At 51.4% G+C, this 19,127-nt stretch overlaps 9 protein-coding genes and 2 non-coding genes across 11 annotated transcripts; 6 read left to right on the top strand and 5 right to left on the bottom strand.

The window, feature by feature from the left end:
* Positions 1-397: 397 nt before the first annotated feature.
* On the top strand, positions 398-1,543 carry CC1G_14971 (hypothetical protein; the record flags this gene model as incomplete). The annotated part of the gene is made up of 2 exons (XM_002910594.1): positions 398-524; positions 1,110-1,543. 2 exons carry the CDS (start codon positions 398-400, stop codon positions 1,541-1,543), a joined length of 561 nt encoding a protein of 186 aa, XP_002910640.1.
* A 476-nt stretch (positions 1,544-2,019) lies between these two features.
* Positions 2,020-2,107, bottom strand: CC1G_20166. The gene has a single exon. It is a non-coding gene; the product is annotated as a tRNA-Gln (tRNA).
* A 78-nt stretch (positions 2,108-2,185) lies between these two features.
* Positions 2,186-5,530, bottom strand: CC1G_03393 (TKL/TKL-ccin protein kinase; the record flags this gene model as incomplete). The annotated part of the gene is made up of 10 exons (XM_001835559.2): positions 2,186-2,416; positions 2,476-2,712; positions 2,772-2,840; positions 2,902-3,087; positions 3,140-3,918; positions 3,976-4,495; positions 4,545-4,643; positions 4,697-4,864; positions 4,915-5,070; positions 5,126-5,530. 10 exons carry the CDS (start codon positions 5,528-5,530, stop codon positions 2,186-2,188), a joined length of 2,850 nt encoding a protein of 949 aa, XP_001835611.2.
* Positions 5,531-5,713: 183 nt separating this feature from the next.
* CC1G_14970 (hypothetical protein) lies at positions 5,714-6,226 on the top strand (the record flags this gene model as incomplete). Its single annotated transcript, XM_002910593.1, has 1 exon — positions 5,714-6,226. One exon carries the CDS (start codon positions 5,714-5,716, stop codon positions 6,224-6,226), a length of 513 nt encoding a protein of 170 aa, XP_002910639.1.
* Positions 6,227-6,613: 387 nt separating this feature from the next.
* On the top strand, positions 6,614-7,942 carry CC1G_03392 (hypothetical protein; the record flags this gene model as incomplete). The annotated part of the gene is made up of 3 exons (XM_001835558.1): positions 6,614-6,881; positions 6,943-7,398; positions 7,848-7,942. 3 exons carry the CDS (start codon positions 6,614-6,616, stop codon positions 7,940-7,942), a joined length of 819 nt encoding a protein of 272 aa, XP_001835610.1.
* Positions 7,943-8,348: 406 nt separating this feature from the next.
* Positions 8,349-8,681, bottom strand: CC1G_03391 (hypothetical protein; the record flags this gene model as incomplete). Its single annotated transcript, XM_001835557.2, has 3 exons — positions 8,349-8,447; positions 8,517-8,566; positions 8,624-8,681. 3 exons carry the CDS (start codon positions 8,679-8,681, stop codon positions 8,349-8,351), a joined length of 207 nt encoding a protein of 68 aa, XP_001835609.2.
* Positions 8,682-10,910: 2,229 nt separating this feature from the next.
* Positions 10,911-12,925, bottom strand: CC1G_03390 (hypothetical protein; the record flags this gene model as incomplete). The annotated part of the gene is made up of 8 exons (XM_001835556.2): positions 10,911-10,976; positions 11,026-11,130; positions 11,180-11,346; positions 11,397-11,600; positions 11,652-12,219; positions 12,265-12,392; positions 12,447-12,587; positions 12,655-12,925. 8 exons carry the CDS (start codon positions 12,923-12,925, stop codon positions 10,911-10,913), a joined length of 1,650 nt encoding a protein of 549 aa, XP_001835608.2.
* A 217-nt stretch (positions 12,926-13,142) lies between these two features.
* On the top strand, positions 13,143-14,072 carry CC1G_03389 (hypothetical protein; the record flags this gene model as incomplete). The annotated part of the gene is made up of 4 exons (XM_001835555.1): positions 13,143-13,295; positions 13,347-13,589; positions 13,650-13,718; positions 13,776-14,072. 4 exons carry the CDS (start codon positions 13,143-13,145, stop codon positions 14,070-14,072), a joined length of 762 nt encoding a protein of 253 aa, XP_001835607.1.
* A 495-nt stretch (positions 14,073-14,567) lies between these two features.
* CC1G_14969 (transposase domain-containing protein) lies at positions 14,568-17,723 on the top strand (the record flags this gene model as incomplete). The annotated part of the gene is made up of 5 exons (XM_002910592.1): positions 14,568-14,991; positions 15,050-16,601; positions 16,718-16,977; positions 17,033-17,316; positions 17,370-17,723. The coding sequence occupies 5 exons, from the start codon at positions 14,568-14,570 to the stop codon at positions 17,721-17,723; spliced, it is 2,874 nt and encodes a 957-aa protein (XP_002910638.1).
* Positions 17,724-18,345: 622 nt separating this feature from the next.
* Positions 18,346-18,742, top strand: CC1G_14968 (hypothetical protein; the record flags this gene model as incomplete). Its single annotated transcript, XM_002910591.1, has 4 exons — positions 18,346-18,348; positions 18,408-18,515; positions 18,578-18,627; positions 18,688-18,742. 4 exons carry the CDS (start codon positions 18,346-18,348, stop codon positions 18,740-18,742), a joined length of 216 nt encoding a protein of 71 aa, XP_002910637.1.
* Positions 18,743-18,906: 164 nt separating this feature from the next.
* CC1G_20165 lies at positions 18,907-18,991 on the bottom strand. The gene has a single exon. It is a non-coding gene; the product is annotated as a tRNA-Gln (tRNA).
* Positions 18,992-19,127: the final 136 nt, after the last annotated feature.

Below are 19,127 nucleotides of genomic sequence, written 5' to 3'. Positions count from 1 at the left end.
AGGGGGTGAGCGTAGTATGCGATTGAGTGGTATCAAATCTGGTGAGCGGGAAGGACGACTCGGTAAGTCTTCAGGCGGTGAAGTTGTCCCTTTATGCTTATGCATGAAGCCGGTGCGACTCATTCAGGGCTGGTATTTATTACCTGTAGGTTCCTCAATAAGGTTTAGCGAGTTGTGAGAGGCAATTGTAATGCATAGTCCAGCCGGGTACTACGCGACGCGCCGGAGGGGTGCTCTGTGTGAACCGTTCACTCCGACTCGGGGTAACCGTGCGCCCGCTCGTGACCTCTGGCTGCCTTCCTGTCTTCTATCGAAAAGCCTGTCAGTTAAAGCTCATGATCAGATAAATAGGGTTCTATCTATACCAATCGTCTCACCCTCCTTGCTCCTGACCACCATGGACAAGCAAGCCATCGTGGAAGCCACCGTCGCCCGTGACAATTGGCACTGCATGCAGGGCGGGCCAATGAGCGAGTGGGAACGCGTACGCGAACCTTCCATCTTCGTCCTCGAGGTCAACCCCAGTAAATGCTCGGTATGCAAGGCGACAACCAAAGTAAAGCTTTGTCAGGCCTGCCTTGAAGTGAGTTCTTGGATTGGGCGATTGGCTGTATGGACTTGCTTACGCGTATTCCAGGTTGCATATTGTGGTCCCAAGTGTCAGAAAAGAGACTGGAAAACACATAGGAAGACTTGCAGTTAGTATCAAGACTTCTGGCCTCTGAGATAGTAAAAGCTGATAAACGGCTCCAGAGATTTACCAAACGGCACGAATCAATTTGCAGACATTCTTCCCCCTGCTTGCCCACCTCAGCAGCATCATTCACAGCAAAATAAAATAAAAATTGTCGGGAACCCAGGTCTCCACCGCCAAGTCCTGAACACTGAAGAGGATCAAATCCAGCCTGGAGTAGGGAGGAACTTTACGTTGCGCATCATCAAGCTTGGGAAGGAATGCCGGGGTACGGGCCTGGAAGAGTGGTGACCTTCTGCGCCAAGCGGAGAGGCAAGGGACGCGCTCTACAAAAGGCTCAGATTCCAGGGCGGCGCCTTAACCACCAACACCTGTCTTTGCCTCGCCATCCTGACGCACTTCTTCACCGATACAGGATTCAAAGAGTTGCTCGAGGAGGGTACCATTCGTCCGAGGCTCGTCTTGGGGAAACACCCCATTGCGGACTTTGGTGTCGCCACGGGGAGCTTCATCGCCCCCTTCGCAGAGCGCATTATCTACCACCTCGTCCCAGAAAACAAACATATCACGATTGAAGACCCGGATGACCATTGCTGGATCTACTTCACCGCCGTCAATGGAAGCACCGCCATCCTCGACTGCAACGCCTTGCCGTTCAATGTGGAGTTGCTTGTGGAATGCGACGACACGGCATACACGGGACAGGACATCTCGGCGACAATCTGGCCGAGCCTGCTTGCTTCGTGGACTTCTCGGACCCTGACGTACCCAACCCTCTCGCCGCTGGCTACAAGGAGCGTGAACGGTTCTCAGCGTTGCGCGATCCCGCCCTCCAGGCTGCCGCCATAGCCTACACTGCGACAAACGACACTGACGCAGCAGCGCAGGTCTCGGAGAAAGTGAAAACGAGTCTTAATCATTTCATGGATCGCGTAGCAGGGAATCGAGAGGTTCACGATTGGGAGAGGGCGTTGTTGAGAATGTTCCATACCTGCCATTGGCAGATTGGCAGGATGTTCCGGGAGGAACGCCACCTTCGCCTTCCTGCGACTCCGACTTTTCTCTGAGATGGTCAACCTCACAGCACCTGTCAAGGCCCAGTAGGGGGAGGGAAACGAGAACCATGGTAGAGCGAATGTGGAATGATTCTCGCCAGGCGGAGGGTTTTCGGCGCGAGCTCCAGCGTGCGCTGGTGGTATCGGTAGAAGAAATTGTCAATGGCATGTGTATATGTAACTGGCCGAATATATAAAAAAAAAGTGTATTTTATGAGCCGATCCGGGGGAACCAAAAGCGCGCAAAAACATGAAATGGAAGACGCTTACAGGCGTTACCAGGGTTCGAACCTGGGTTTCGGGAAGATTGCTGGTATGTAGTCAAAATCCCGAGTGATAACCACTACACTATAACGCCTTGAGACCCAAGGTCTGTGGCGTGTATACCGGGCCATTGCAGAACCAGTGGATAACAACATGTATCTCTCGAGTCAATCTACTGCTTCACATCCCCTCGTTGTGCTACCAATTCTTCCAGTTTCTCTGCCACATCTCGCACATCCGGCCTATCCTCAGGCGGCTGCGTCCAACACCACTGAATCAACTCCCACTGCCCATCATCCACGAATGACCTAGCAGGTCTCCTAGGTTTGTTGCCCTTGTGCAACTCGATGACAACTTGAGCGTCGAGCGCGATGTAGTGGTATGGTGGCCGACCCGACAAAATCTGCAGAGTATTGTTTGAGTTTTTTCTCTTTTGTAGATTCCAAGCATAAGACAGGGTACCTCGAGCATAACACAACCCAGCGAATAGACATCACTTTTATACGTTAATGGAGGCGCGCTCCATTCTTTGTTCTCCTCATCCAGGTTTTCAAAGAAGCACGAGTCAGTCCACCGTACTGCCCCACCCAAATGGGAGGTAAACGACGCCCTCGTATGAGTGTCGGTGTCGAGTACAACCGCAGAAAGACCAAAGTCACAGACATAGGCCGTAAGGTTGGTGTCGAGAAGGATGTTGGACTGAAGGCGATAGGTCAGGCTTTCCAGGCCACCATGAAGGGAAGGAGGTGAATACGTACCCCTGTTAAGTCCCCATGAATGATCGAGCAAAGGTGGAGGTATTGTAGGCCTTCCATGATTTCGCCGATCTAAAATCCCCCGGGGTCAGAATGGCAACGGTACGAGTTGTCTAAAGCTGAGACGACTCACTATTCGCAGTCGTTCCGAGATATCTAGGATATCGCCGGAATGCTCCAGATATTTGCTGACGCTCCCCTTCTCCATCCAAGGGCACACCATCGAAGGATACGGACCGAAATCATTCGTAACACCATACAAGGGGAGGACGTGCATGTGATCCAATTGTTTCCATACTCGCAATTCATGCTGGAGACGCTAAGAAGGTTGTTAGCCATATCGCACAAGTAGTAACAGTACGGATACTCACACCGACAAGTTTTGCTTTCTTCTCCGGATCGCTGGTGGTATTTCGGAGAACCTTGACAGCGACTTTCACCTCCTGATCGCTGTCGTCCGCTTGCTTCTTCAACCTCCCCAGCCAGACGTCTGAATGACCACCATGAGCCACTGCGTAGTTTCCTTCTCGCGTGATCTGTCCAGTCAAATCCAGCGTTTCTGGTAACCCCTCCTCCAGGGGAGCGGCGGATCCCAATCGGCCAGCATTGTTGAGGGGCGAAATATCATCCCTCGTAAACACAGATCGAAGTGGACTTCGAGCAGATTGAAAGTCGGGTCGAGTGCGAGAGCGGTTTCGGCCGTTTGGGAGACGCGGGTTATTTCCAGAGGCTGGAGTGTTGGGACTTGCTGGTACGCTCTCGCCGTTTCGTGAGGGTGTGAATAGCGTAGGCAAGAGGTTCGGGCTCAGAATGGAACCTTGCTCGCCCGGGCTATTCCCCATCTCCGCGACGAGGGAGGAACTTTCAGAATTGGGGCCTTTCCTTCCTATGACGCTCCATGCACGCGCTGTGGACCTGCGAGGTTCGTACATCGTCTCTTCCGCCGTGAGGACGAAAGAAGTTCCTGTACGAATGCCTCCAGTCCCAATATCGTCACCTTCCATATTCGGAACAGAGGTCGAGTGCAGGATTCGAGTGACGAAGAGTTGAAGATTAGCCACCCATTGTGTATATTGCTGAGGCATCGTCGGGTAGAATGTTATGCTTTGCTCCGTGTTGGATCCATCCACCCAGAATAATTCGAAATAGGCTACACGAAGCGCGGTTAGTTACGATTCAAATGGGCGAACCGGGTCGTTCCACTCACCTGCGTCAAAGCAATGGATCGTCATCAAGTTCTTCGTAGGTACAGCACAAACGATTGACAAGGGACAGGTCCCCGAAAGGGCAGGTCCCAGTTCCCATGCCTTCATTGGATAGCGTACGTCTGCAGTCCTGGCCTCCGAGCTTCGCTCCTTGCAACAGATAAGCAAAGACTGGAAAAGGAAAACGGAGTAATGATCTCCAGAAACTGGGTCAACTACCAGTCTATCGTCGAGAAGGGCAGTTCCGAGACCTTCTGAGCTGAAAGACCGTAGTGTGTTTCCCAAGCGCATTTTGAGACACCGGGCAGCCCAAATGGTGCGCAATTCAAAGCCTGCCTCGTCGATACTTTCTGACAGCTGGTACATCTCGAAGGTCATTCGGCAAAGGGAGTCGTAGGAGTCCTTGTTCATGGGCATCGACACTTCGAGGATCGCTTGGAGAATTTCGCGGTAGTCTGAAATCCGGCCGAGGATAAAGGAAAGGTGTCGGAGGACCATGTCGGCGTCGTCGGCGTACTCAAGCTAAGTTGCTTTTAGTAACAGAGAACGGTAAATGAGCATGGAGTCTTACATGTCTCGAGCGCAATTTAGAGAGTGTATCCACAAGAGGAAGGTAATTGGCACAAAGCGAATGGTATGCGCGGATGATATTGGTCCGTAGCAGTTTGTCCTGCATCACTCCGTCAGAATGGATCTTGGTTTGAGGTGGTCGGAGCTCCATACCGAGAACATAAAGATGTCATCCCAAATCTCCTCTCCAGGAGGCGGGAGCTCGCCCAAGGGCTGATAGAAGATGTTGTGGTAGGGTATTAGGCGAGAGCAATTGACTATGAATCCTTCCAGAGAGGGGTCGGTCACGTCGCCTTGGGAGTACAGTCTCGATGCCGCCTCCTAGGGTTTTTTGAGTCCTGTGGATGCGAAAAGGTTTTGAACGGACCTACAGCAACATCTGAAAGGCGTGATACGTGTATGGCCTCTGCTTCCTTCAATTGCTGGATCAAGCTCGCTCTTCGCGCTTTCCAACCCTGAGGTGCGACAAAGATACCAGGGTAAGAGTCGTGTAAAGAATTCAAGATCCTATCAAGAGTTCGTAGCACCTGATGAACAAGGATCAGCGAGCGAAGGGGTTGGGTATACAAGTTGATCACTCACCCTGACATAACCTGGGACACCTCCACTAATAAAGTCATCCACCTTTAACACCTCGCCATAGGGAATTCGACCCTGGATTTCGAGAATATTAATCCGATGTATGAAGCTTTCTATGAACGTTATTCGTTCGTCCATGCTGAGATTAAAGTTGAATGTATCTGCATACACCCTCAGCTCGACGGGGGTTGGGGAGCCAAGGAGGTCAAGGAGCGTGCAAATGGGTGCCCCGAACGACATACAGTCCCATAGCTGAATCATGGGAGAGTCGTACCGGCGAGGAACGTGGTCCCGGAGATACTCCAGCCATACACGAAACTCGAATATGAGCTGAAGACGCGACAAAGTCCGGAAACTGTCGATGCGAACCCTGTCGGAGGGTGCCCTGGGTGGTTGGAGGGGCGGCATATTGCCTGTATCGTGTACTACACGATGGATAAAGACAACATAGGACAACTGCGATGTGGGCGGCGATACATCTTCCAACCCATTCAGCTGGTGCTCGTCCATCAAAATGACCTATCATTGACAATTGTCAAAGTCTCCAAGCTGTACAGCCTTCGCATAATTGCCATGTTTCAGTTTTGCACGATGCAGACGTTTCAATTGCCGGTGGTCGTTGAGGTCGTGGTCGTGGAAATCTTCGAAGAGATCTGGCTACGTAACGGAGAGGCGAAGCCATTCATTTCCTTAGGGCTAGCCTTAGGTATCGCGCTGGCCACGATCAGGGACGCTGAGGGAAGAGTGAAGAGAGGCCCTACGAGGCTGCTCCAGATCATGGTGTCCGAGTCCATTCACCTGATATGGGTACTAAGATGCCAATGGAGGATCGAATTCGAAGGGGACCCCTCAAAAATACACAGTAGAGACCACGTCCGGAACAGGTGGCTAGCATCCGTGAATAAGAGGCTTCGGTGGGACAGGACCCTCACCAACGAGAAGACCTATGGTAGGAAGGCCCTCAAGCCAAAGGTGGTGGAAGCTACGTGGTGCACCGTAATTGACGAAAGGGCCGACGGACACCTACCACCCGATTGGGTATCGGATAAGGGGGTTTTAGTGGGTGTTGGCAGGACAAGACGCCCGCCGGGGAGGAACAGATAGGCGCCTCGGCGCCTACCTGTTCTGTCCACCCGGTCTGGTCGTCCTGCCACAGCCCCACACGACTCACACCCCGTGTGAATGTGCGCAGAGCATTTCCCCCTTGGTTCTCATCTTCCGTATCCTCAGCGGGCAAGCCCGCGCCTTAGCTGATATTAGCCGCACACTATGGCGTGCAGGCGAAATATCTACAGCTCCCCCAAAAAAAAAAAAAAAAAAAAAAAAAAAAAAGAAACAGCGAGCGTCCGCCACAAGTCCGTCCTTTGATTACCAATAGCCTCCGAGCCAAACAACTGGAGGCCGCCCCCACCGCGCCCTTCGTCTTCGCCACAACAATCATATCGAGCCGGTCGTCTAACGCGTTTCTAACGCGAGAGTAGAGCGTTGACGATGCCAGTGCATACCCAAAATCCTCATGGAACGACGGCCTACGCGCCCCCAGTCACTTGTCGAGCCGCTTCACCCGCTTCATCCATTGGAACGCAGTATGGCGACGACGCTACACCAGAGGACGAAATGGAGATGGATGACTGGGAGTTCGAAGAGATGTGCTTGGATAGAATACGCCTAAGGGACCCTCGACCAGAAGAAGAATTGGCAGAGCGAGATCCCCTTGTCACCGATCCAGCTCGAGGGAAGGGTGGTGACGCAGAACAAGGTGCGACGCGTTTTCCGATTCCCTTTGGTGATTACATTCTGATAATGGAACACCCAATTAGCCTTGTTTGAGAAAATTCTGCAGAATTTGCGTGCTGAGATCAAGCGCCTGGACGACGAGGAAATCTATGAGCGAGCGTTACTCAAGGGCTCCCAGATTGGTCTCGAAATTCAGGCTCCAACAACAGACATTGACAAGATCATGAGGAGCATGATGGGCTCTGCACTCAGTCTGGGAGCACCTGATCGTGTCCAGAGGCCAGTGCCAGCAGACGCAATGCCAGAGGATGTTCCGACACAGCCTGTGGAAGAGGTTGCACCCGGCCCATGGAACAATTATGGCAAGAAACCTCCCTCGTTGGCTCCCCATATCTTTCCAAGAGCGCCCTCCTTAGCTCCCGCATCGCCAACGAATAGCGTCTTCGCTCCCGCCTCCTCCATTGCCTCGGCCCTCACCACCACCGCTTCGACGACAGCAACCTCACCTATGGGAGAAGAAATGACCGTGGACAACCATAGTACATCATCAAGAACCTCAACGGCTACTAGAAGAAGCCAAAGGGCGCCGAGATCTCAGGGAAATACGAGCGGTGGGACGGTGGTTGGAGGAAAGCGGACGAGAAATGGCCAAGTGAGGAAGCAGTGAAACCTGCCTCATGCTGAAGGTTTCTTTATGATGGGTACTCGAGAGCACATTGCTACCCTGCGCGACGTCGCCGTCAGCTGATTCTCATCGACCGAGACCCATATCTCGGTATTGCAGCTAACACGTCCAGGGTGGAAAGCACGACTTTTCCGTTGCCAGTGGACGACTGTTTCTCCCAGAAGGACACAAAGGGGACGCGGGGCCAGCGCTACACAGTGACGACAATGATCAAGGATCGATCCACTACGTAACGCTTGGAGTAGCTGGGCGGCGCTGTACGCGCAGGCATGTACTACAAGCACTGAATATACTTGATTTCAGTCGACGCTTTCAAAGTGCGCAGCCAGGACTCTCGTGCATCTTTGACGGACCAGTCTCATTCCATGGATGCCATCCTTTTCCACCCCGAACTCTGATCTCTTGTTCAAAAACTGTCTTCAGGATCAAAGGTAAGATGATTGCTTAGGCGGGGACTGTCTTTCCGAAGGTATCTCGTCACAAGCACTTAAATAAGCCAGTTGGCAAACTGAATCAAAAAGCTACGACGCATTTGATATTCCAGGTATTTCGTACCATACGGCAAGATGATACATTTCAATCGAAACACAAGCAGAGACTACATGGCAAGAACGATTCGATTCACGGGCAACTGAACCAGGTGAGTAGTGTTAATGAAGGCTGCTTGATCTTGAGGAGAATTGACATTTAGCACTGGCAGGCACCAGCAGAGCAGGCGCAGGCACCACTGGAGCATTGGCAGCTGTGATGGGGGAGAACGAGGTCAGTGTGTGCGATGACAGGATGAGGAGCGGACAGTGCCACCTAGCGTTGCAGCCGGTGCAGGCGTTGCCGCAGTTGTAGCTGACTGGCATCGAGTTGGAGTTCTTGCAGGCGCAAGAGGTGCAGGCGCAGGACTGGCAGCTGCAGGGAAGCAAAACGTTAAGCTCTCTGCCTCAAGTCATGGTGAGTGGGGCAGGAAGGTATGCGTACCCAGAGTTGCAGCCGGAGCAGGAGTTGCAGCAGTTGAAGTTGACGGGCATCTAGGGAAGGTCTATTCAGTACGGGACGGCCGTGATGTCGACGAGGAACCGACTCACCATTGTGAGGCTTGGTTGGTTGGGGATTGTAAAGCAGAGGAAGGACTCTGAGGTTCATTCGTCTTGTTCATGCAGCTTTTATATCTTTCAGAGGCTATTTGCCGATGTTTGAGGCATTTTGTGCGTTCCTGAGTTCGACCGAAAGGAAACAAGGCAGAGGTGGTCGGTGGAGATGGCCGTTGCCACTGATTGCAGGAGAAACAGTTTCGATCTGTCATCTGGCGTCCTGCGGCTCAGGTGAGACGGCTTTCGACCACCGGTGTTCCCTGTCCGATCCCAGAGTCGGAGCCGTGTTCCCTTTGACGAGTGTATGAGCTCCAAGTCGCCGCTCGCGTGATGCGGCCCTCCTTCAAGGTCAAGTGGTTGCGGGTTAGCCCTCCTTTATTGGAGTGCTCCAAAGGGTAAGGGCGTTCCTCAGCACTCAGATACTAGGAATACAACTGCCTTTCGACGAGAGCCACGACTTTTTCTGCCTTCGTTCCAGCGAGATTTCACTGGACACGGAAGATCGGAAAGCAGAGGCGATGCGTGATGACAAAATAGGGTTAATTACACAAGGCGATGGGCGCGGATGCATCTCCCACCTGTTACGCCGCAGGGCGCCATTCCATAGGGGCTATATCACTCCCACTTCACATCAGACAGAACAAAGAAAACAGAGGAAACACACGCGGTTCTGGCCTTACACCCTCTGAAACGGCTTTCTCAGCTCACCCGTGACTTACAACTGTATCCAGCGCGTCATAAGGCCAATCGTTCAAGCAAAACGCCAACGCCACAACGGAAAAGGAAACAGTCATATGGATGGACATTTCTCTCTACAGACAACATACTGTATACACGTCGGGCGCCACTTGGTTCTATGGTTCTTCATGTCCCAAGGTCTTGGGACCAAGGACTTCAAGACAACAACACTGGAACGGTAACAGACACGGCCTCAACGGAGTCACGATGGAATCATGGATACAGACTCCCTTTTTTTCATGAAGGCGGCTGAACCCGAGGACGCCGCCGAGTCGGATATCCCACGTGGAGGGGACGCCAAAATTCAAAAATGGCATGGAGGCAGTAAATGGAGGCGGATGTTCTCGAGCAATACACTGTACACACTATTTTGTGCACTCGGAAACTCCCTCAAATATGTATATTTCTGGATGACGGTCCAATTGACAGGTGCGCGTCGGGGCGGTTTGCCCGATGATTATCAGCCAACAAGATGGGAACAAGAATCGGAAGAGGAGTCATTTATTGGGATCGGTCTATAGAGGGAGACAAATACAGGAAAGGTTGAGATCTCGACGCTTTGTAAAGCCTCTCTTAAACACAATGCAGACGTTCTGCGCAAAATCGAGACAGCCTGAGGCCCTCTTAGACGAGTCGCAGAACGCCCGCCTTTAATTTAACCATAAAAGGGATCCCTTCAGGATGTCCGGTTGCATCGTTTGATACGCGTCAATTCCATTTACCTATTTTTGGAGTACAATTGAGGGCCGGAAAGACCTTCCAAACGAGCACAGGGGGACGATCCCTTCCGTCCACCACGAGGGCAGAATTGCCACGAGTTCCAGTAATGTTTCATGTCTTGACTCAATCAGTCCCTGAATCTTGCTTCTTTTTGGGGAAAGTAGAATTAGTCTGTGGCGAGCGCCGCATTCGTCACAAGCTCATTCAGGTTTCGTCCAGTGTGTTCTTCCAGACTCTTCTTGACTCTTACGACGTGCATCCAGACACTATAGGCCATGCAGGGCGGGAACCTCCCTGAACGTTCCTCGCTCAATCCCTGCTAGTTTTACCTGCCGTGAGTAGGGAAGCTCCCGGGTTAGAGCAGGGATTGATCTGGGAGGTTCCCGTATGTTCCTCGATGGCGACAGGTAATTGCCAGGGAGTCAACATCCGGGAACGGTGGAGGAGATTCCCGGGCAAATTGTCCCCCTTCCCGTCGCAGATCCCTTGTCCGCTGCAGGGATTCTGGCTGCTTTCAGACAGGAACCTGTTCCAAAATTCCGTGGTGTAGCATATCAAGCTCCTGGACCACTATAGCACTCTTCCCAGCAGCTGCCAGGGAATTCTGACAGATTCCCGGAGTCTCTCAGGGAAATTGGTACAGAACAAAATACGGTCGTATTGTATGTATCGCTACATAGGACAGGGGTGTCGCAAATCGAGATCGAGTAAAAGCTAACGCGTCGTGAATGAAAGAACAGGACAAATCAATATTTAGTGAATACGAAGATGGGAATGGACGGATGGGAGTGGATGAACATCGGAAAGGCAAACTAAGGGGTGTTTAAGGCTTGGTGTTACGCTTGGGATTCACCCGGGTAGGTTGAGACAGCTTTTCTGTTATCATGTGCTACGCCGAATGGTCAGCAAAAGCAGCATTGTTGCGACGAACCACTTACAGTCGCTTTACCCTTTCCCTTGGTGTCCTTATTTCGCTTGGGGGATGTCGACGAATCCGAGGAGCCCATTCGACTAGGTAGAACAATCTTTTCCAACTTCACGTTCTATGTCAAATGTTAGTAACAGGCGACATTCATTTGAGGCAATGCTTACTACAGCTTTACCCTTGGCCTTGGCCTTGGGCGCCTTCTTTGGCTTTGGGGAGGGATTCGACGGAACATCCGAGAGCTGTCCGAGGTCTAAAGGTGAATCAGCGCGTTTGGGCTCGGATATCTCGTCGCGAGGATCAACTTCAAGCTCCAAGTACTTGGTGTAGAAAACTAAAGGACAGATTAGATATATCTCAGCATGAACACAATGAAAGACATACCTGGCCAAAATGCTTCAAAGTCGCTGTCTTCGACAATGCGCTCGCTAATCACCTGAAGCCACCATTGAGGATCTGAGGTACAGGTTGCATCGGAAAGCTGCTCGTGGATTTCGTCGTCCTTTTCCTCCCAGAATGCCTTGGATTCGTCGTCATACTGGGGCCAGGTCGAGTAAGTGAAGTCGAAGTTAGGGTGAGGAATCGTGTCTATGACATGGGACTTTAGTGGAAAGCGCAAAAAACGAGTGGAGAGCGCACCGAGGAAGTGTAGGCCTAGGACGGGTCCCAGCTGCGCAAGGATTGAAAGGAGAAATTTATCAGCTTCGTCAGGGTCCACCTCCGAGTCATCCTCTGGGGCGACCTCTGCTCCCACTGAATTGACATCTGCATCGAGTGCTGGAGTCGTCGGCTCAGCCATAGGGCTTTCATTGGAAGGTGCTGACGGGGAAGATGGTGGTGTGCTGCCACTAGAGTCTGAGTCATCGATTGGAGGAGATGGGGATGCTCGCCTTTTCTCTTTCGCCTTCTTTTCCTTCTTTTCCCTCTTCTTATCCTCCTTTGCCAACGCTGCCCGGGCCCTCTCCCTCCGACGCTGCTGACTTGCTAGGCGACGTTCTCGCTGATTATCGTACTGGCGCTGGTCCTGGAGTTTGCATTGGAGCATGTCGTATATGGGCCAACCATCACGGAAGCGTTGCTCGCAGAGATACGGAAAGGCCTCGCGCATGTCAGTGAAGATGCCTGCAACTTCTGTGACATATGCGCCACGTGCCAACGAGGCACCTCTCGGAATCTTGTACTTGTCCTGGAGAATAGCGAGTTTATTCTGGAAAGAAATGAGCATCTGAACAGTCGGTTCAATGGAACATACCATCATGCTTCGGTACTGCACGTCTTTACTACCTCCAGGAAGCTCCATAGCTTCACCAATGTCCCACTTACGGCGGGCCTGCCCTTCAGGACGCTCAATTGGGACTATCTTCTCCTTCGCCTCAACAGCTTCTGATAGTCAGTACCTCTGAACGTGTTACGCGGTAGTTGCCAATAACGCACCCAGTCGTTCCTCCTTCCACTGCTCAAGTTCTCGAATACGCCTAAGGTATGATCGGCGCTCTTCTTCCTCAAGGGCATCCTTATTGGCCTTGGGCGATATCTTGGAACCTGAGTTGACGGTAGTGGTGTTGTTTGAAGCAACTAGAAACAAAGGATCAGCCACCACTGCGAGTCGCCGGCGTGAACTAGCTATGGCGTGAAACGGTACCTTTGGGAATCGAGGCCTGAGCGTTTCTGGGCTCTTTTGAGGAAGGAACAAGCTTTCGCTTGAGCAACGGTAAGGGCGGTACATTTTGGCCAAGAGATGACGAAGATGAGGATGCAGTCATGTCCGACACAGACGGCGCCGGCGTGAGTGAAAGTTTTGAGACCAGCTCGCGAGAAAACTTTGCTGCTGATTGTTGCGAAAGCTTTGGGACAGGTGGTGCATTTGCAGAGATAGAGACTGGAATTGGGCGTGGGCGAGATCTGGTTGCCATGAAAAGGACCGTATAGGTGGAACGTGGTAAAAGGTAACTTACAGATTGTTGGCGTACCACGGTGGTGACTTATTTGGCTCAGCGGAAACCAATTTGGGACAAGATGACCAAGCCTGCGGGGTTGCGTCTGGGTTTTAACCAGTCTAATAAATATCGCAGTCCACCCAATCCTTTTCAAGTTTGCTGCTCACTCAGCGTAATCCTCCCGCCTACAATCATGTCGACTCATGTCAAGAATCACGCCACTGGTAGCAAGCAACAGGGCCATGGGTATCGCTCTCTAGACTTAGAGGAGTTGTGGGGTTTTGGTAACCTGAGCTGGACTCAGTTTCAGGAGCGTCGAGAGAAGTTGAGCGCCAAACACAGCAAGGTGGGTAATGGCGGTGTTTCTCTATATGATGTATTGACTTCCTGTTTACAGAAACATTCCCGCCGTTATCCCTCTCCCGCCTTATGGTCAAGCCCAGCAAAGTCCGGCTGCGAGGACCCTCAGTCCTCTGACCTCTCTCAGCACACTACACACCAGTCGCCAGTTAACTCTCAAGCTCAGTCATTCTTTTCCTTTGTGCCAGAAGTGTGGCGCGAACATTGGCGCACAAATCCGCCCAAGACCCCACCACCGGATTGGACGAACTCTGTGGAGAAAGGGAGGGAAATCTTTGTGGTACGTCTTGGCACTAAATCTATCACCAGTCGTATTCATTAACAGCTTGCTGCCTTTCAGAACATTGGACCAATTCCAGGTGATGTTCCTGAGCCTGAGCATCATGCCGATTCCCCTCCACCTTTGATGGTATGCTATCTTGTTATCGTTGATGGACTATGCTGATGTCCGACTTGGACCTTATAGGATCCAGAGCTTGCGAACGAAAACAAAGTGCCAGTGTTGAACGCTCCACCTCCCTATGTCGATACTGGGTTTGAGCTCCCTCCCAACAAGCGACGCGCCCTTGAACACCCAGCTACTGGACGACCAACTCCCATTCCTATCAACACCGAATCTACATCATTTGTTTTGAAGCCTGCGGAGAATCACGCGCAAATGCGTCTCCAATTCCTGGAGCTAGAGATCAAGACTCTTAGGGGGATGGCTGGTGTGTTGGAGGAGCATGCAGACTCGCTTCGAGGTCTCATTAAATACAACTAGTTATATCGATACCCATACACCCGCGGCCCACCCCGTTCTGTGTTACCTTTATGAATCATAAATGTCGTTTTGTATTTTAGATACCTTGTAATAATGTAGCGATACCTTTGAATACATACGTAAAAATTCAATCCACTAGCACTAGCGTTGAGTTCAGATGTTGTTCGATAGTCAAATTATCTGGTAACATGCCGGATCACTTGAGCATCCTTTCTCAACTTCTTCCATGTTTCGATGGCTCGCACTACGCGTAAAGCCAAGGCACCTCCTGTCCTGTTGAACGCCACTAGTCGTACAAAAAAAGCACCGCCAAAGACACGATGCTCGTGTGGATGCAGGAAGCTGGTTACAGCAAAAACGGAGGGCCGTCATTTACGTGCAAAAGACCCGCCATTTCTTGCAAGGGTGGCAAAGGCCCTCAAGGAGCGAGCTACAAAGGCTGCAAAGGCGACAGCAACCGCGTTTCAGGAAATAAAAGAAAGGCTCACCCCAGTAATGAACCACCACCCAGCCCAATTCTCTCCGCCAACTCACCTGGATGCCGAGGACGTTGTCATGGGTTCACCAATTTCTCAACAGCTCCTACAAGATCCTGTTATTGAACCTCAGCCTTCAGCCGGTTCATCAAACAAGTCGACTGTTACGAATCCTTTGGAAACATGGCAGAAAGAGCGAATCCGGAGGAGCGCTTGGGTCGAGGACTATCCTGAAGACGACGAGGGAAGGGATGGCGAGGGGGATGATGATGAGGGATTCATTTACGAGGATTGGGAAGAAGAAGAGAATGGGGGTGGGGATGCAGATGGAGATATAGATGGAGGCGAAGACAAGGAAGAGGCTGCAAGTCCAGTCACAGACGCTGATGGCATTCCTCTTCGTACGTCGAATGAGGAATTCGAGCGTATGATATCGGAGCACTGTGAGTGTTCATTCTTATGTGATAAATGCTTGATAGCGTCTCTGACACTAATCGATAGTGCTCGAGCTATCAGAAGACGATGAGGCGCTACTTCGTGCCTACTCATACAAACTGAAGCACAACATTACGGACGCAGCTTTTGACGACCTCCGCTTTCTCAGTCCTGGCTATGCGCTCCCTAAATGGAAGAAGGCTCGCCGATATATAAATCTTCTCACTCGATTCACCCAAACCATCTACGATTGCTGTGTCAAGTCGTGCATCGCCTATATTGGGGTCTATGCGGAACTTGAGCAATGTCCTTACTGCCAGGAGCCCCGATATAACAGTAATGGGAACCCTCGGAGGCTCTACAAATATATCCCTATCCCCGAACGACTCAAAGCACTCTACGCCAATCCTGATATGGCCAGACTGATGAATCATCGACACGAAGAAAGCTGCCGCGCCAACCCCAATAACGACATTGAAGATTACTACGATGGTGCGCGGTACAAGCATTTGGTGGAGAAGACCGTCGAGCTTTGTGGGGAAGTCCTAGACCACAAGTTCTTCGAGGATGCCACCGATATCGCTCTCGGTATTGCAACAGACGGCTTCGCCCCATTTCGGAAACGCACGCAGACATGCTGGCCAATTCTCATTTATAACCTCAACCTCCCTTCCGACATTCGCTTCCACCTGAAGCACCTTATCTGTGTTGGCGTCATACCAGGTCCCGAAAAGCCAAAAGACTTCGATTCATTCTTGTATCCATTGGTGGAGGACTTGTTCGAACTTGCAGCCGGCGTTGAAGCATACCATGCTATCCGCCAGGAGACGTTTCTTCTCAAGGCGTACCCCATGTTTGGGTCGGGAGACATGCCGGCCGTTTCTATGATGATGTCGATGAAGGGGCATAACGGCATTTTCCCTTGTCGTATGTGCGAGATCGAAGGTGTTCTCAAGCCAGGGACCACCACCTACTATGTTCCATTACGGCGACCGCGAGGATTCCCCCCTGCCGCGGATGGAACGATCAACTATGACCCCGCCAAACTCCCTCTTCGAACCCACGACAACTTTCTTTCCCAAGGCCGAGCTGTCCAGAATGCACCCACCCAGGTTGAGGCTGAAACACTTGCAAAAGCGTGCGGCATCAAAGGTGTCCCCATCCTTTCCCATGTCCCATCTTTATCCTTTCCCCATTCTTTCCCCCTCGATTTCATGCACCTTGGTTACGAGAACACCCTCAAAAACTATGTCAACTTCCTCAGCGGCGACTTCAAGGATCTCAAGCACGACGGCGAGGGCTATCGCATTGAGAAAAAGACATGGGAAGCGATTGGTGCAGCCACTGCTAAATCTGGTGATACCATTCCCTCTGCGTTTGCAGCTCGACCTCGAAACCTCTCTGATGACCGGAAAGGTGTGACAGCCGACATGTACAGCACCTGGGCCCTTTGGAACGGACCTGTTTACCTCCGCGATGCGTTTCCTGAGCGGAAGTTCTATGTTCACTATCTACAGCTGGTCGAACTCATCAATCTATGCCTCAAGTTTACGATCACGCAAGAGGACTTGGCAGCTATCCGGTCAGGGTTTATTGAGTGGGTTGTGACGTATGAGAAGTGCGTCTTATCGTGACGTCTAGCGTCCACTGATAACACTAACCATATCGGCCAATTAGGCTCTTTTACCAGTACCAGGCTGATCGTCTCTCTGCATGTCCCTTGACCATCCACAGTCTACTGCACATTGCCGATGGTATCGAGCAGATGGGCCCCCCATGGGTGTACTGGGCCTTTCCAATGGAGCGTTTCTGTGGAAAGCTGGCTCGAACCATCAAAAGTCGGCGCTTTCCCTTTGCCAACCTCGATAATCAAGTCCTAGGCCAAGCTCAGCTTTCATATTTGATCACCTTACATGACCTAGACGACCGCGTTACATTACGCATACCAAGGAAGAAGATGGAGTATGAGATTCCAAATCCGAGTCACGAGAAATGTACGTTCGTATGCCATTTGCCCGCAGTCCAGCACACCTGAAGGCTTCCTCATAGATACCAGATACCGCCTCGGTTATCCTCGAAAACCGTTTGATTTGACGTCGGTTCGAGGTCTCCAGAAGGCTGTTGCTGCAGCACTTGTCACCCGGTTTTCCCCTGACAATCCTTCCGAGGCTGGTGGGATTACGATGAATGATGCCTTGTATATTCTCAACAACTCAACCGTTGAGCAGTGGGGTAAACTCAAGAGGCTCGAAGGAGGTGATACCATGCTTGCATCAGAGATCCTGAAAGCTTCCAGCAATTGTGATGACCGACGCGACGCGACCTTCGTTCGGGTGAGTGAACTTGCACTTGCATGAAAATATAACACTTAATTGAACAATTTTAGTACAAACTAGCGGTCGACCTCAACGCTCGCTTCAAGAACAAGCCAACCAAGTACAGGACCAATATCTTCTATGGCCAGCTCACATACATTCTCGCCATTTCCATGCCCGCAGTCGAAGGAATTCCTGAACTTTCTCAACCGACAACCATGGTCTTGGGTGTCGTCAACAAGTGCCATGTCACAAGCAGGCTCTCACCAAAGCTCAACATCCATTTCTACAGAAAGGCTCAGGGTACCGACGTTACAGATATCACAAACATCAAATGTCTGATTGGGAGGATTCCATGGAATAAGGAATGGGCGATTTGTGATAGGAGCCAGGTTAGAACAAATATACCCGAGTACGACGATTAGACATTGAAGCGTGTAACTGTCATAGACTAGAAAATGTGTGGCATTCGTTTTTTTGACATATTCGTGTTCTCTTGAAGGTAATCTAACAAGCTGTATGGTTATTCTCCCTTAGATTGCGACGGACGTCCTGGAGGGGCCCCAGCGCTATGACGTAGTTCAATGCTGCCGATTTGGCTCTGCAGCTTTGACCTACATCATTTCATGTGCTGGCCCAAGGTAAGTCGCCGTCGAGATTCCTTCCTGGTCTAAATACTGTTTTAAATTTGGGTTATTCCTGATGCGCCCATTCACTAATGAGCCCCACGGTTCAGACAGGGAAATCACCTCCCTTTATCCGGGAATCACGACTCCCCCACCTCACCAGGGAAGCATATCCCGGGAGACTCCCTGGGTAATCCCTGTCAAGCAGGGAACGGCCAGGGAGAACCGGGGAACGTGCAGGGATCGACAGGGAACATACAGGGAGGCTCCCGGGGAGCATGGCTCATAGTGAGAAAATGCCTCATATTTCAAAACAGTTGCAAATAGGATGGAAGGGGTATAAAGGCTCGTCGGCGACGACATCTGTCCCTCAGAGTCGTCCTCTGCCTTTCAATTCACTCGAATTAATCACTCAATCACAATGGTCAGTACTTCTTTGCCATCTTGAACGCGTTCGTTCGACTGATAGACCTTGTTTCGCAGAACCCCCCCAACTTCAACTGCTGCAGCTCTTGCACCAGCTGCAACTCCAACTGCCAGTGCAACAGCGGTGCCTGCGCTTGCACTGCTTGCGCCTGCAAGAACGCAGCGGTAAGCTAACTCTTCTCGCTCCGCTTTGACCTGAACCTTGACGCTGATGGCTCCATCTTCAGATCCCCGTCAACTTCAACTGCGGCAACGCCTGCACCGGTTGCACCTCTAGGTTTGTATTGTCGACCTCTTAGACTACCGTGTGTGTATAAACTGATTCGCTTCATTGCAGCTGCCAATGCAGCAGCGGCGCTTGTGCTTGCACTGCCGGAGCCTGCAAGTGCTAAACGTATTTGCCGACTCGGATGTTCTGGACATCAAACTGTCTGTAGTACTCCTCGTAGTCTCAATCAAAACCTTTCTCTTCGTCCATCATCAGTGTGCTGAGTTTCGTGGTTTCTTCATGAAGTGTGGATAAGCGCTGGATGCACAAGCAAAAAGACAAAACGGTAGGCGTTACCAGGGTTCGAACCTGGGTTTCGGGAAGATTGATGAGAGGTCAAAATCCCGAGTGATAACCACTACACTATAACGCCATGACCCCTTTTCTCACACGTGCATGACGTTCGGACGCCGAGGAGATAGCCGGGCATGACGCTACTTGCCTTCTCCATCGTCCACCGGGTTGAACCAGGACCATGACGATCTGAACAGTATGTACCCACTAGCCAC

The sequence above is a fragment of the Coprinopsis cinerea genome (genome assembly GCF_000182895.1).
Source record: "Coprinopsis cinerea okayama7#130 chromosome 8 map unlocalized cont3.8, whole genome shotgun sequence".
Lineage (NCBI taxonomy): Eukaryota > Fungi > Basidiomycota > Agaricomycetes > Agaricales > Psathyrellaceae > Coprinopsis > Coprinopsis cinerea.
The sequence above is the reverse complement of the archived record's forward strand: the minus strand, read 5'-3'. Positions and strand labels throughout refer to the sequence as shown.